The sequence below is a fragment of the Aythya ferina genome, assembly GCF_964211825.1.
Source record: "Aythya ferina genome assembly, chromosome: 8".
NCBI classification, from domain to species: Eukaryota; Metazoa; Chordata; class Aves; order Anseriformes; family Anatidae; genus Aythya; species Aythya ferina.
The window spans coordinates 18521912-18535272 of record NC_140304.1 but is presented as its reverse complement, the minus strand read 5'-3'; the positions used below and the strand labels follow the sequence as shown (position 1 = coordinate 18535272).

The 13361-nt window shown below is 40.6% G+C and overlaps 1 protein-coding gene across 1 annotated transcript in view; it reads right to left on the bottom strand.

Annotated features, from left to right (window-relative positions):
• Window positions 1-1384: 1384 nt before the first annotated feature.
• The window catches only part of ZNHIT6 (zinc finger HIT-type containing 6), a 32142-nt gene continuing 20165 nt past the window's right edge, over window positions 1385-13361 (bottom strand). The window contains exons 9-10 of the mRNA XM_084528520.1: window positions 5507-5631; window positions 1385-1667 (exon numbers count right to left, since the gene is read on the bottom strand). Coding sequence (XP_084384646.1) covers window positions 1582-1667; window positions 5507-5631 — 211 coding nt within the window. The 3' untranslated portion in view covers window positions 1385-1581. The remainder of the gene's footprint in view (window positions 1668-5506; window positions 5632-13361) is intronic.

The following is a 13361-nucleotide window of genomic DNA, read 5'->3' as shown; positions in this document are numbered from 1 at the left end:
TGATAATTTGTTTGCAAAAGCGTGAAAAAATAACTTCTACAACCTTGAACATCTCAGCAATCCTCTCCAAGCAGTATGGCTGGCCAGGAACGGACAAGCTGGCGCCCTGGAGTCTGGATTGAGCGCCTGAAAGCCTGAGCCCTTCACTGCTGTCACAGCCTTGTGTGACCTCAACAGGCAACTTCACTGCTTTGTGCTATCTTTCTATCATGTCAGCCCTGGCAGGAAGAGCACTTGTGACCGACAAACCACCTTCACGGGAGTTTGCGGTCAAAACACCAAGCTCTGCACTCAAGTGGCTGACCGGCGTGCATCCCGTGCCGCCAGCTTTGGTCATGAAGGTGATAATCTCCAGCAGCAGACAGAGCAGGGCAACAAGGAGCTGGCGGAGCTGTTTACTGAGCTGAGTAACCACGTGCTTAGGATTTTACAAACACTGACTTGCAGCTAGACCTTAGGTGAACCATAGCCCCCGCCACAAACTAATCCCAGATGCCTGGGCTGACTCCCGAGACTCGTGAGGGCTCCGAGGGGCTCACCCACCCACCCATCTGCCACTCACAGCCGTGCCCTCCGATTCCTCCAGCCAGCCCCACAGGAATGGGGGGCTCGAACCAGACACCTCCACAAGTGTTGGGGATCGTGGAGTCCTCTATCGGCAGTTAGCAACAGATTGCTGTCATTGGTAGCTGATACAGTACAGGAGTTTTCTGTTTTGTCTTTATTTGCTTTTAAGTAGGTAAGTTCAGCTGATATGCCAGTAAACATTTGCAGTATCTGGCTTCAGTAGGTAAAGCAGTAACACAGGATTACTAGATGCACAACATCAGCACTGTTTAGAAGATCAATACGTTAGCACTAGTGACACTCCATGCATCTATTTCTATTTATTTTTTAAACCAATGCTAATTTAGAAGATGAGGGTAGAAGATTAACATGCCGTGCATAAAACATGGCTCAGCTTGGTCCTTTCTTGATATACTAAGCAAGATACAACCAAACAAGAAAAAGATACTGCACTGGACATCCAAAATGCCACCAAAAATTAAAGTCAGAAAACTTTAAGAAAATTAAAACCAAAAAGTAAAGTAAGATCATGTGCAGCAGCTCAACATGACAAAGAACTAACCTAAAAGAAAACTGATCTGATGAAACATCAGATTTTTTTCAGTAAGTTGAAGCATAATGGCACATATCCATTGATGAATGCAAATACGGAATAAGATATTTATGGTCAGACAAATCAGACGTTGAGATACTAGGATAAAAGGAAAAAATATATTGTTGAAATGAACTTGGAAACTTTAAATCTGGGTTACTCTGTTTAGTGAAGATACATGGATAAAAGGGTGCTATGCAATAATACCAGATTTCTCTTGAACCATTAGTTGCCCACCTCTTTATTTACATACCTAAACATGCACTACTAAATCCAAAGTTAGGGAGGCAGCTTGGAAGTGCTGCCTTTAGTGAAGCAAGCCAAACCAAACCCCAGAGAAATCTGTTGTATTAAAAAGATTTAATTAAATTTAAAAAAAAATATATAAAAGGCTCATCCCACCCTCTTCTCACAAAGAACTGTCATGAACTCTCCCGAATTTCCCCTTCTTCCTCAGATGAAAGGGACGAACTTTCACTGTCCGAGTCCTCTGCAGATTCGCTGGCATCTGAGGGTGAAGGACACAAACAAAACAACAAGCAGTTAGTCTCAGCAATGCCGTTTCCCCCTTTTCCAGCTTGCTCAAACAGAAGCAGTGTTTTGAATCTTCTTTTCCTTTTCATCAGAGTTTCCTTGAGGACAGTTATTTCCTAACAAGTCTCAAAATGTAGGATACGGCCCTGCGAAGTACTTTGTTGCTGAAGGAGAAAGCAAGACAATGTTTAGGATCTCTTAATTTTTAAAAAATCTTGGTCTCTCGGTCAGGTAGGTAAGCAGAATGTTTATTCCATACAAGGCTCTTCCTCTTCATCCACTGAGAATTTCAAATTGTTGTCCTGGTTTGTTTTAAATGCTGTTTTCTGGGTTGCTACATATGTGTATTACAACTGCAGTGAATTATAGGTCATTAGCAGCACTGTTAGCATTTCTGTTAAGATGGGGAGCTATTGAGAAATTCTGAACAGAAAATTAAGATGCGGCACATATGTGCTCCTTCCACATATTCCCGCATCCCAAAGATGGTGTCAAGCTGCATGAATCCATGAGCTAAGGCTGAGGAGGCTAAAGCTTCACAGTAACGTGTGCTTTAGGACAGGCTACTGCATTCTGTTGAGATCACATCATGAAGCACTCATTTCCCAAACCGGTCTTCAGCCATACATCCTGAGACTCCTTCCTTAACGAGCATCGACCCCTGTCACCTCGTGGTGAGGTCACCAAATGCCGCTGGTCGGTGGCACTTGAGCAGCACAAAAATAAACCATAGCAAAGTAGGCACATGACTCGCACACTGCTCTCATTGATATTTTCAGTGTTTGATCTGACCACAAATTTAAAGGAGATTTTGAGCATTTAGTGTCAGATGCTCAATTAAAGAAACACTACCAGAAGGGAGCTGGTGAAGCATTGCTACTGTCCTGTCAAGCTCAGTTCTACATCTGGCAAGCACGGGTAGTACATAGGACACAGTGTGCACCTGTACAGTTTCAATGGAATTTGTTCAAGAAAATAGAAGGATTTCACCCAGAAACATCAGAGGTCACATTTTGTCTATATTAAATCTAGTGTATAATCAATGAACATTTATATGCCAGATATGTACCGAGTAATGCACAAAGTAAGGATTGTTTTTGCCTCTAAGTCTTGTGAAAACTTCTGTAATCCCCTCCTATCTTCAGCCATGACTGACCCTGCCTGCTGGAATCGGCACACCTGTATTTTTTGCTATAAGCAAGTCAAGCATCAAAACATCCCATAAAAGAATGTGGCCATCTCCTGACTCACCATGAAGGTCAGCAGACCAATGTTAGCTCTAGTTTAGTTCGTTAAGTTTTGTTTGACAGGTATTAGAGATTGTCTTCACTCAAAAAGAACATGCTTTTACAGTCATAATGGCATTGCCTATAAATTAAGATTGTCCAGTCCCTCTCACCATAAAGCTGTCCGCAGTTTACTGATAATGTAAAATTAAACTCCTGGTCTAAATTGTTCAGTGCTGGTTACCTTCCTTCACTGGAATATTTTTTGGAAGTTTCAGCCAAAATACTTCAGCCATTTCTGAGAATGAGGACATTGTTAGTAAAGTAATATCCTTCACAATTCAAACCCTAAAGCTTTAGGGAGAAAAAAAGACAAAAAATGTAATAAAAGGAAAGAAAAAAAAAGATTGGAAAGACTGAGAAGGTTTTTTTTTTTTTTTTTCCTTTTCAGTATATAAACCTATTGAAATAGTTGGCTTTTTATTTACTTTCCAAAATTCTCTTACAGCAAGTATTAAGTAAGGGAGGAAAGGACCATGCTACTTCAACGTGAACAACGTACTTCATCCCCTTCACAAGAATGTAAATGAACGCTCATACTCTTATGCAAGTGAAGTGAATTGGCACTGAAGAGTATTTTGGATATGATGAGCTATGGCCAAATCGAAACTTACATGTATTCAAATGAAGAGACATTAATCCCCTGCATTATACAAGTATCCCTACTTTGCATTTTAACGTATTGGGAATATTTAGACAAGCACGGTATGAAGACTGTGCAGCTCTTATATACGTAACTATACATGTTTTATTTCAGTTACTCTGTCTTCAGTTTGCTTCCAGACAATTTGTTGAAGATGGCTGCATATGAATCTCAAAAAGATCACCTGATTATAAACTGTCTTCACCCCTCTTACCTCCAACCTCCCTTTAAGTGTGAAGAGATGCTTTATGGCAATTTCTCTTTGCTCTCGTTACATCCTATTTTTGCCATTAGCTATAAAATCTTCCTGTCACAAACAAGACACCACAACAAAGAGCTATGAACCTGATTTTTATGGAATCTAAAGAAACAATTACCAAAGATAAAGAAAATGTAATGGTTCCCCAAAGCTGCAATAGCTGCCAGTGTTCCCCGAATACCAGCTCCAGGGATGACAGCTAACTGAATGATGCCTGCAGTAGAGGAAGGTCACTGTCTTGAGGACACACGCTTGTGTCCCTGTACCAGCTATCAGCACTTCCAGTTGCTCTCAGCTCCCTTCCCTTCGCCCCTCTGCCCTGTGGTCCTACAGGGCCAGCCTGTATCTGCAGCAGCATGACCTCAAAATACGGTTGTTCAGTCAACGGATCTGTAACTACCCCCTTAGAAGGACAGCCTCCCTGCCAGCTCAGGAGGCGGTAATGACAACCACGCTACTCAGATGGAGTTTGAGTCAATCAGTCCTAATTCCCTCCTGACATCCAAATCATTGGGGCAGGGCTGACTACTGAAGCCAAGGGACCCTGATCAAGAAACAATGGACAAACTAAAGGTATCTCATATCTTCGTCCTGTAGCACATCTGCAAGTACTCCCAGGGCAAACATCAGGAGATGCAGTTGCTCAGACAAGACTACGATCTTATCTCCTGGCATGGTGTCCCCTCTCCTGCAATATACAGCACAAAAAACGTCCGCATACGGCTCCTTGACAGCAGATTGCTCCAGCGGATCACTTAGTGAAATCCAGCCAGAACATCAGAGACCCAGGGAGATTTGCTATCACTGGTATGATATTTTTAGTCTCAGATTTACTCAGTTTAATTATATACATACAGAGCCATGATTAGGTTGCTGCAATGAAATAGCCACAGCAAACCTATTTCAAAGCTTTTCCTCAGAAACCTGTAAAAATAACAGGCGGGCCCATCACTGAAAAGTATGTTCTTTGACAACTATAGTTACTAGCTGGGGACTAAGGGACAAGGAACTGGCTCCCTCTATCAGCAGCTGCAGAAAGCAAAGCTTTTATATGGAAATGCAGAAATACAGAAAGTGAAGCCTTTGTATTAGGGAGTAAGATGGTACTTTCCAAAAAGACAACAGTGCTTTTAACCCACCCAAAAAGCTTCTTTGCCATTACAATTTCTAATAACCACCATCTAATTCAGAATTATTTGACCAATTTTAGGAGTTATGCTGGGAAATCATGGACAAAGATTCCCTTTTCTGTAGCAGGCTTACTTACAACTAATCTCCCTCTGACAGCTTGACCTTTTAGAAACAAGCAACTCTGTCCAACTGCTCTGTACAAAATTTAGCACAAATCTGAAGAATTGTTTTACCTTCGTGGCTAAAACTATACAAAAACAGATGAAGTACCAGTAAACAATGTTAGGAGAAATACATACAGTAACACTAAAGTTAACATCAACCAGAAGATTTAAGACAACGTTCATAACAGTTTGATATAAATCTTTTAGAGTCTGAGAGAAATATAAGACATACTGTGCATTCCTGGCATCAACAATGGGTGTATCCTTAATTATTGTTTATTCAACTAAAATATCTAAGTATAGAATAACAGGAAATAAATATATGCTTACCTTGGCCAAGAACCACCATGTCCTTCTTCAATTTTTTTAAGACAACAAATAACGTTGGGTACTCAATTATTACTTTGTTTTTCAAATTTTCTAGGAGGCTTCTACTGGCATCCAATTCATTGTACCTTAAAAATAACAGGAAAGTTTATTTTGGGTTTTAAAACTACTGAGGACATAATGTACAGTTTCTAAAAACAGCTTCTTGCAGTTCACAGGATTTTCAGATGATATAATGTTTAGAAGAACTCTCTTATGATTCAAATTACGTATCTGGCCTTATTATCCAACTACATCTTTTTAAACCCTCCTAACATCTAAGCTTAAGAACAAGACAAGAATGGAATTAGTTTCATTACAGGCCAAAATGTTTTCAGACCTTTTAATTAATATTTTTAACAAAATCAGAAATGGACATATGGATATCAAAATGGATATATTTACCAAAATCAGATTCTAAGCTGAAAATAAGACAACGTCCTACTTGTTTTTTCCAATCACTCTCAGTATGTGCATAGTAAATGTATACATTTGTTATTTTTCATGCTTATGACCTGTAATACTACAGATTTAATTTACATGCCTAGTAGTGCACCTTATCATGTTTTCATATGAGTTGTCACTTAAGTAATGCACGTTGGAAGCGCTTAGAGCTCCATTTTTGTAGGGCTTGGATACCCAGAACATACAACAATAAGCAATCATTTCTAGAAGGTGGTACAACATCCCTGTTTATGGCCGAGCAAAGCTCTGCTTACAGCACCACCTCCAAGAAACTCCCTACAGCTAAGGGTGCACCTGTGTGTGTTGCAGGAGGCAGGTGGCTCGATGCCCCTTCCCATGGAAGGGCTCCCTCCCCTTCACCCCGCAGGCTGAGGCCGGTTACACAGCCATATGTTATACAAATACAAAGTAAACTGAGCATCTTCTCCTAACCTGCAATGATATCCTAAAACTGTAATGTCCTCTCCCAGCTCTCTCATCAGAAGCCTGCACGTGGGATTTTGGGGAACAGAAGGGTGTTTCAAAGCCCTCTACAAGAGAAACTCTGCTGCTTTCACTTGATACAACCGCAGCATCCAACAAATGCTCTGATAGTATTACACTGCAATCTGAGTTATGCAATTCTTTCTGTAATCGGGATTATAAAATCACCACTAAGCTACTGTATCAGCTAAAGCCAAAGGAAGTTCAAAACCAAAATACACTGTGGGCAATGGGGGGAGTATTTCACACAGCTGCTTCACCTTCTCTGAGCAGTTACATATTATGCACTTGGACTTTCTTTCACCAAAAAAAACCAACAAAACAACCCTGGAGGGGTGAAGGAAATGTACACTTTATGATTTTCAGTAATGTACGATTAGGAACAGTACATCAGAGAAGTCGGCAGACAAGAAGAATATTGAAGGCAAAGCAGAATTTGAGTTCTTGGGATTTAAGGGAAACTTAGTTTGAGCAAAAACTATTTCTCTCTCGTATTTGACATCAATCATCATGAAAATATTTGGTTTCAAGTTTCTCTTAACCCAAAGTAATTATGATCTGTTCTTTCTGAAACCCTTTAGAAGGGATAACAGTATATTGCATTTCTCATTGAATGAATGCATTCATAACTCGGGGATTAAAACACATGAATAGAAACATACTTACTGCTTTATTTACAGTACTCTAAATGCAAAGCATGGCAATACCTTTCCTTTGGCAAGGACCTCAACACATTCTTTTCTGGTTAAGCAAACGTTTACCACCAAGAGGCTAAACTAATTCACATGCCACAATACACTTTCCATTATCTCATGTTTTAGACAAAACATCTCTAGCGTCCAGCTTGGCATAAGATAAAACATTTGTACTTAAAACTATTTTATGATAGTAAATTACTGAAGCGTTAGATCACTACAGTCAAAGCTTTATCTTTTTTTCTGTGTTTAGTAAATGGTACTGTTTGACAATGACAGAGAAAAAATCCCAAAGTTTAGTTCATAATCTGGTCTGTAAACTTCAGGGAAAATATAGCAAAGGAGCTTAATGCCTCTCTTTTTCAAACTTCAGTGCTGTTAGTGTCTATTCTATCCAGAAGACCTCAGTCTACCACACTCCTTACTCAATATACAAGTACAAGTTGATGTTTTCTGCTAATCCACCTGTCAATCTCTTCCTCAACTGTGCATGTTTAAAGACCTGAAAAGAAAACTAATACTTGTCATTCAATTTCAAATACAGGATGGCTCACAGAGCAAGGCTGACTTCAGGTTCTCTCTAAAGGACTTCATCATGAGAAAAACCTTCCTTTTTGTACCCCAGCAGCAGAACACAGCTGTACACCAGTGGGGAGAGCACCACAGGCCTCTGGCCAAAAATAACCGCCCTGTACAGCATTTCTAGAAATCCAAATTCACCCCAGTTTCAGTTTTTACTAGACCCGTTTGAAGAGCAACCAAGAAGCATGAATCCTAAAGAAATGGAATGGCTTCTTACAAGTCCTGTGACTGCTCAGCACCATGAGGAGCTGTAGGGAAGTGGTTTCACCATGGTCAGGGATGGTGTGATGAGAGCTTGGCGCAGATACTCCTTGATCATCATTTTACCTGCTAGTCCTGTATCACTAGCATCGCCTAGCCTGCTCAGCAAGAACCTACAGCACCTTTTTTCATGCCCATCCTCCAGCATGTAGTACAAGTTCAAACCTTGGTGTTCATCACAACCCTGAAGTGCACATTTGGTACGACACAAAGTAATGCATGGAGTTTTTCTTTTTTAAGTTGTGGTTAAGCATCCTGCTGCAGGGAAGCTATCCTGTTCTGGTACTGAACGCACGCTGTTTTCCCTCCTTGCCTCATTCAGCTTTCCAGTTCCTAAACTCGGCAGGACTTCTCATTGCACTCTTCCTTCCTCCCTGGTATTTACTTCTATTTACTGCCCCTTCCATACATTTCCTTAGTCTCCTCATCCTACACCCGCCGCCTAATACATTTTCCAGATTGTTATCTTGCCCCAGGCAAGGCTTTACGCCCATGTCATGAAGCAAGAAATGGGCCTGGATTTCTTCTTAATAAGAAGATTCCATTTATAAGGACCACAAAGAGACAATCTTGGCAGACAACAGCTTTTGGTTTTAGCTGGGATGAAATAACAATAACTGCTTTTTAAAGGACAAAAATTAAGCAGAATTTGCGTGCCAGCAGGCAGTTTAAAAGCCTACAAAAATTGAGACAATTGAGAAAATTTAACAAGATTCAGCAATCCCACATCAGTTCCCATATAATCTTTCACATTTACCCTATGAATTGCTTTGTTACCTTTCCCAAATGCTGAAATTCACATGGCTCTGCACTTCTGATATCATCTGTGAGTACCTGCACAGGCCAGTTTCACTATCTATAGTTATTCTGCTACCTTCCAGGAATTCAACAATTCGGCCTCCTAATCTGTCTCCCCCCCACAGGAATGCTCCATTAAGTCACTGCATCACAGCAACCTCCCTCAGATGGAGCCTACGGCTGTCACCGCAGTGGTGTAACTCGTCTCCACAGCTTCAGACAGCAGGAAATTCCCTGCTGATCAGGTTTTCCTGAATGTCATCAACAGGAACTTTGATTTTAATAATAAAGAAAAATCTGCAACCTGGAATTAAAGATAAGTTGTAACCATGTTACTTCTCTCATTTAGTCTTCTAGCTACTGGAAGAAAAGAGCAAAAAAGTTTTCCCAATCTAAAATTGCAAATATTAGTAAGATGCATGCTTGTGTAATGATGTTCATAGTTTTCCTGTGAGAGATATAAATTAAAGCTTTTACTCATATTTGAAACAAAGACATTTTTTCTTCCTAGAACTCAGTGGAAACATCTAGGTATTCAGTTGGCATAACTCAGATACAATAAATCATGGTATCTATTTCGGGCCTAATCTTAAAATCCACACTCAAACTTCTATTAAGTTATGGAAAGAAGGATTTCTCTCCCACACCCCAAAGTAAGGCAGGCAGCATTTTCCAGCTATCCGCGTTTCCCCAGAAGAGAGCAAAGACTGGGTACAGCATTTAAAGGCTCTCCCAAGCACTCCTTGTGAAGGGCTGCAGCATAGCAAAGATAATAACTAACAGATGGACTTCCATTCCTAAGTGGTGAATAACCTCGTCGTGTGGTTATGATTTGGTGAACATGGAAGTAGTGAAATTCAGTCTTGAATAGATATGAAAGGAGGCTTATATGGCAGAAAGTAAACACAATGTACCAAAACAACGCAGACTTTTAAAATTTAACTTTCTCACCAGAATTTTGACCATAAAAATCTGGAACATGGTGAATTTTGTTAGTCCTTATGTGTGAAAAAGAACTACAGAAACACAGTAAACAAAAAGGCAGTGTCCTTGAAAAAAAAAGAAAACAATAAAGGAAATTACTTGCCGTAACTCTTCCTTTGTAACGTAATTAATAACAGCAGCTGAAGAACACGGAAGTCTCTACTTTGCTTGACCACTCTTAGAGACAGGAGGGACCAACGAAGTTTAAGTTAATATTCTAATACAAAAATTATAATACAGTTTACACAGATATTTTAAAACTTCTGAGGCTCCTCCTTCCACTTTTGCTTTATGGTTTCTCTCCCAGTGCAGGACGTCCACAGCCTGCCTTGACAAACACTCACTGACCTGTCAAAACACTCCCTACTGTTGAAACCTGCACAGCTTAACCTACACCAATGCAGAACAGATGCCTGACCAATCTCTTTTTGAATCATAGTCATTTTCACATTTTCAGCAACAGTTCCATCACTACACAGTCATTTTTCCTTTTTGTTTTTTTCTGAAAAAAAAGGAAAATTAGGACAAGCAACCTATTTTCAGCATTTGGCCCACCAGTCCCATTAGGATACAATTAACAAAGCAGAGGAAGACACGTTGCCAGCACACCAGGAAGGCATCTCAGACTGCATCACCACCTCCTCACTATACCTACACACTTCAAATGCATAAAGCCACTTCAGAGTAATGAGGAGACCACGACACTGCTCCTTTTCCTTGCTGTATCTCTACCCCAGACCATCTTCACACAAAGACCCTTTTAAGACAAGCAATAACAGGGACACTAACTGTCACCTAAATTAAAAGGCACCATAGTAGCTGTCCAGAAAGATTCATTGGTTTGTTCACTTTCACCCTAGCCAATATACAAAGCAGTTTATGGAAAGAAGAGATAAGCAACGTAAGAGTACAAGTATGTTACTGCAGAAGCACAAAGGCTGTCCTTGTCTAAACCTCTTGAGAATGAGGCAATTGCATGAAGGAAAAAAAAAACAACAACAAAAAAAAAAACAACACAGCGAAAGTTCTTTAATGACAACCATGGAAAAAAATATCAATTCATGGCAAACAACGCAGATAAGGCATCTGTTGCAACAACTAAGTGGACAGAGCATTAGGCGAGATGTGGTAAAAGGACTCACGATGCAAAACAACAATCTAAAGATTAACTCAAGTACAAACCATAATGAATCTTTTAGTTATTGGAGAAAATACAACAAAACAAACAGGAGGAAAATATGAAGCTGACTAATGTCATTTTCTTGGATTCAGAAGAATTTGGTTCAAAGAATACAGAAATAGTGATACTGAATTTCAAGAAAGCAAATATTTTCCCCATCTCCTAAGACGTAATGAAAACAAATAATAAAATCCAGCAACAAGTAAAGATACTATGGTTCAAGTGCATCACCACAAGCAGTCCTTGATATGTACAAAAATTTGCCATGGAGCTTCACAGACTAATAAGAGCTTAAGGTTTACAAATCTAAGTTGTGCAGTGCAGATACATTGTAAAAGGGTACTCTGCGATCGTATGCTGCTGCTACATGCCCAAGATAAAGAAGCAAACCAGCCTAATGAGTTAATGATAGCCAGAAGGCTAAAGGGAAAATGAAATTGCACAAGGGAAAAGTTATTAGAAAGAGAGTGGGTTTAATACTGAAGACGAATTCCTGAAGTTTCAAAACCTGCAAAGATATTAGTGGCATCTCAAGTACAAGCAAAAGCTGTGGGTGGTTCCCCAAAAATCCAGGGAAGTTGAGTTCTGTAACTCGTGCCATAAACAAAATACTGGCATGTTCATGGAGGAAAAGTAAATGTCAGAGGTCTGCTTTACAGTCCTTCTGTTACACTGCCCCATGAAACATTACTGCAAGGAGTCTTAGAGGTGTGGGGCAGGTGTTACAAAGGAGTAACAAAGGACATGAAAAATTCTGATATAGCAATTTCAGAAAACTAAGAGGTCAAATCTCTTAGACAACTTAATGCAAGTCAGCAGTGCACTGACAAAATTAACAGAAATATAAAGCTGATGAGAAATTACCCTTTGTATGCTGGCAATAAGTTTCTTATTACATTTGAGCTAGTCTAATGAACTGCTACTTCAGAAACCATAGTTGATACTTCTGTAATTTGGGATCCCTCGATATCAAATTCTAAGTTTTCCGATTTAGCTCCCATGAAGACAGCCTGAACACCTCTAACCCTCTGCACTAAGTTTTGGAAATGTATCCACAAACTTACACTTATTTGCATGGAAACCACAACACAACAAACCTTCCATTAAGGGGTTACTAACGCTTTACAATGAAAAGGAAAAGCTATGAAATAAAGAAAACAAATTATTTTCTTGGCAAACAAGCAGGAAGGTCAATTCCCTCTTTGGCGGGGTCGAAACAATCAGTCCTCACTCATTTCCGTCAGGAAAGCGAAAAAACAGAGGGATTCCCCTTTGGCAGCATCACAAGGAAATAACAGGATCTCGCCTTTCCCACTGGAGCACAAAGAGGTTCCCCTTTCCTCCGCCTCTGTGAAAACACCGAGGGCTGAGTTGCCATTTTTCACAGCGCTGTGGCTTCCAAGTTCAGTCTGTCACTTTGACTGCTCTCAAACACAAACAAGTTTGTATCTTTGCTTCTAGAAGCGTTTTACTCCAGCCTCCCTGTGCTGCCTGGTCCCCAAACCTGAGAAACTCGTCTGGCTTCAAGTCAGAGCCCCACCGTGCCTCTTCCTTCCAAGGCAGAGCTGAATGTACTCCAGGGCATTGCCTCTCTCCCCTTCTGGAAGACACTGAAGAGCAACCCAGGTAGCTACAGCTGAATTAAACCCTCAGTATGTCTCACAGCACGATACTTAAGCTAGGCTGCATCAGGACAAATGGTTTGAACGTTTTCTCCAGTCTACAACCCACCTTCAGCAAGTCCGTCCCCTAGCTGAGGGGCGGTGTTTTATTCAACAGGAGGTTTCAGTCTGCAGTTGTCCCTCGGGCTCTGTGGCCTGTCTCCTTGCCTTTAGGTATGCCATAGGTGTGCATGGTGAACAGTGCTCAAACTTCAGTGAAGGCTTTTTCCACACCATACATATGTTACACGTTACGGCCATATGCACAAGTTCCTCTCTCCCCCCAGAAGAGGTGGTTCTGGAAACCCATTCCTAGATGAACACTTGCTCAGAGAAAGGTGAGAAAATCGGCTTGAACATATGCTGGGCACATTGCTCCCATGCTAATAAGCCTAGTTATGATGCAGAAAAGAAGCTATGGTGTACACTTTTCCTCATCTTTCACAATTTGGGGTCTGCCTACTTGCTTTGAAGGCATGAAGGCTCTGAAGGTCTTTAAGCCTGCCTGTGGTGCCTGCAGATCACCACCAGATGACTAGACAGGGCAAACCACTCGGGTGAAGCCAACACCAACACTTTTATTGTTATCTTATCCTCCACTTCTTTACTTACTCACACATTTTTCCTCTGTAAGTGGTCTGGACCTAACTTGCCGCAACAGACTGCAGAATTTTTGAGCAGAGAGAGCAATTTCAAATAAATCTTTGTGC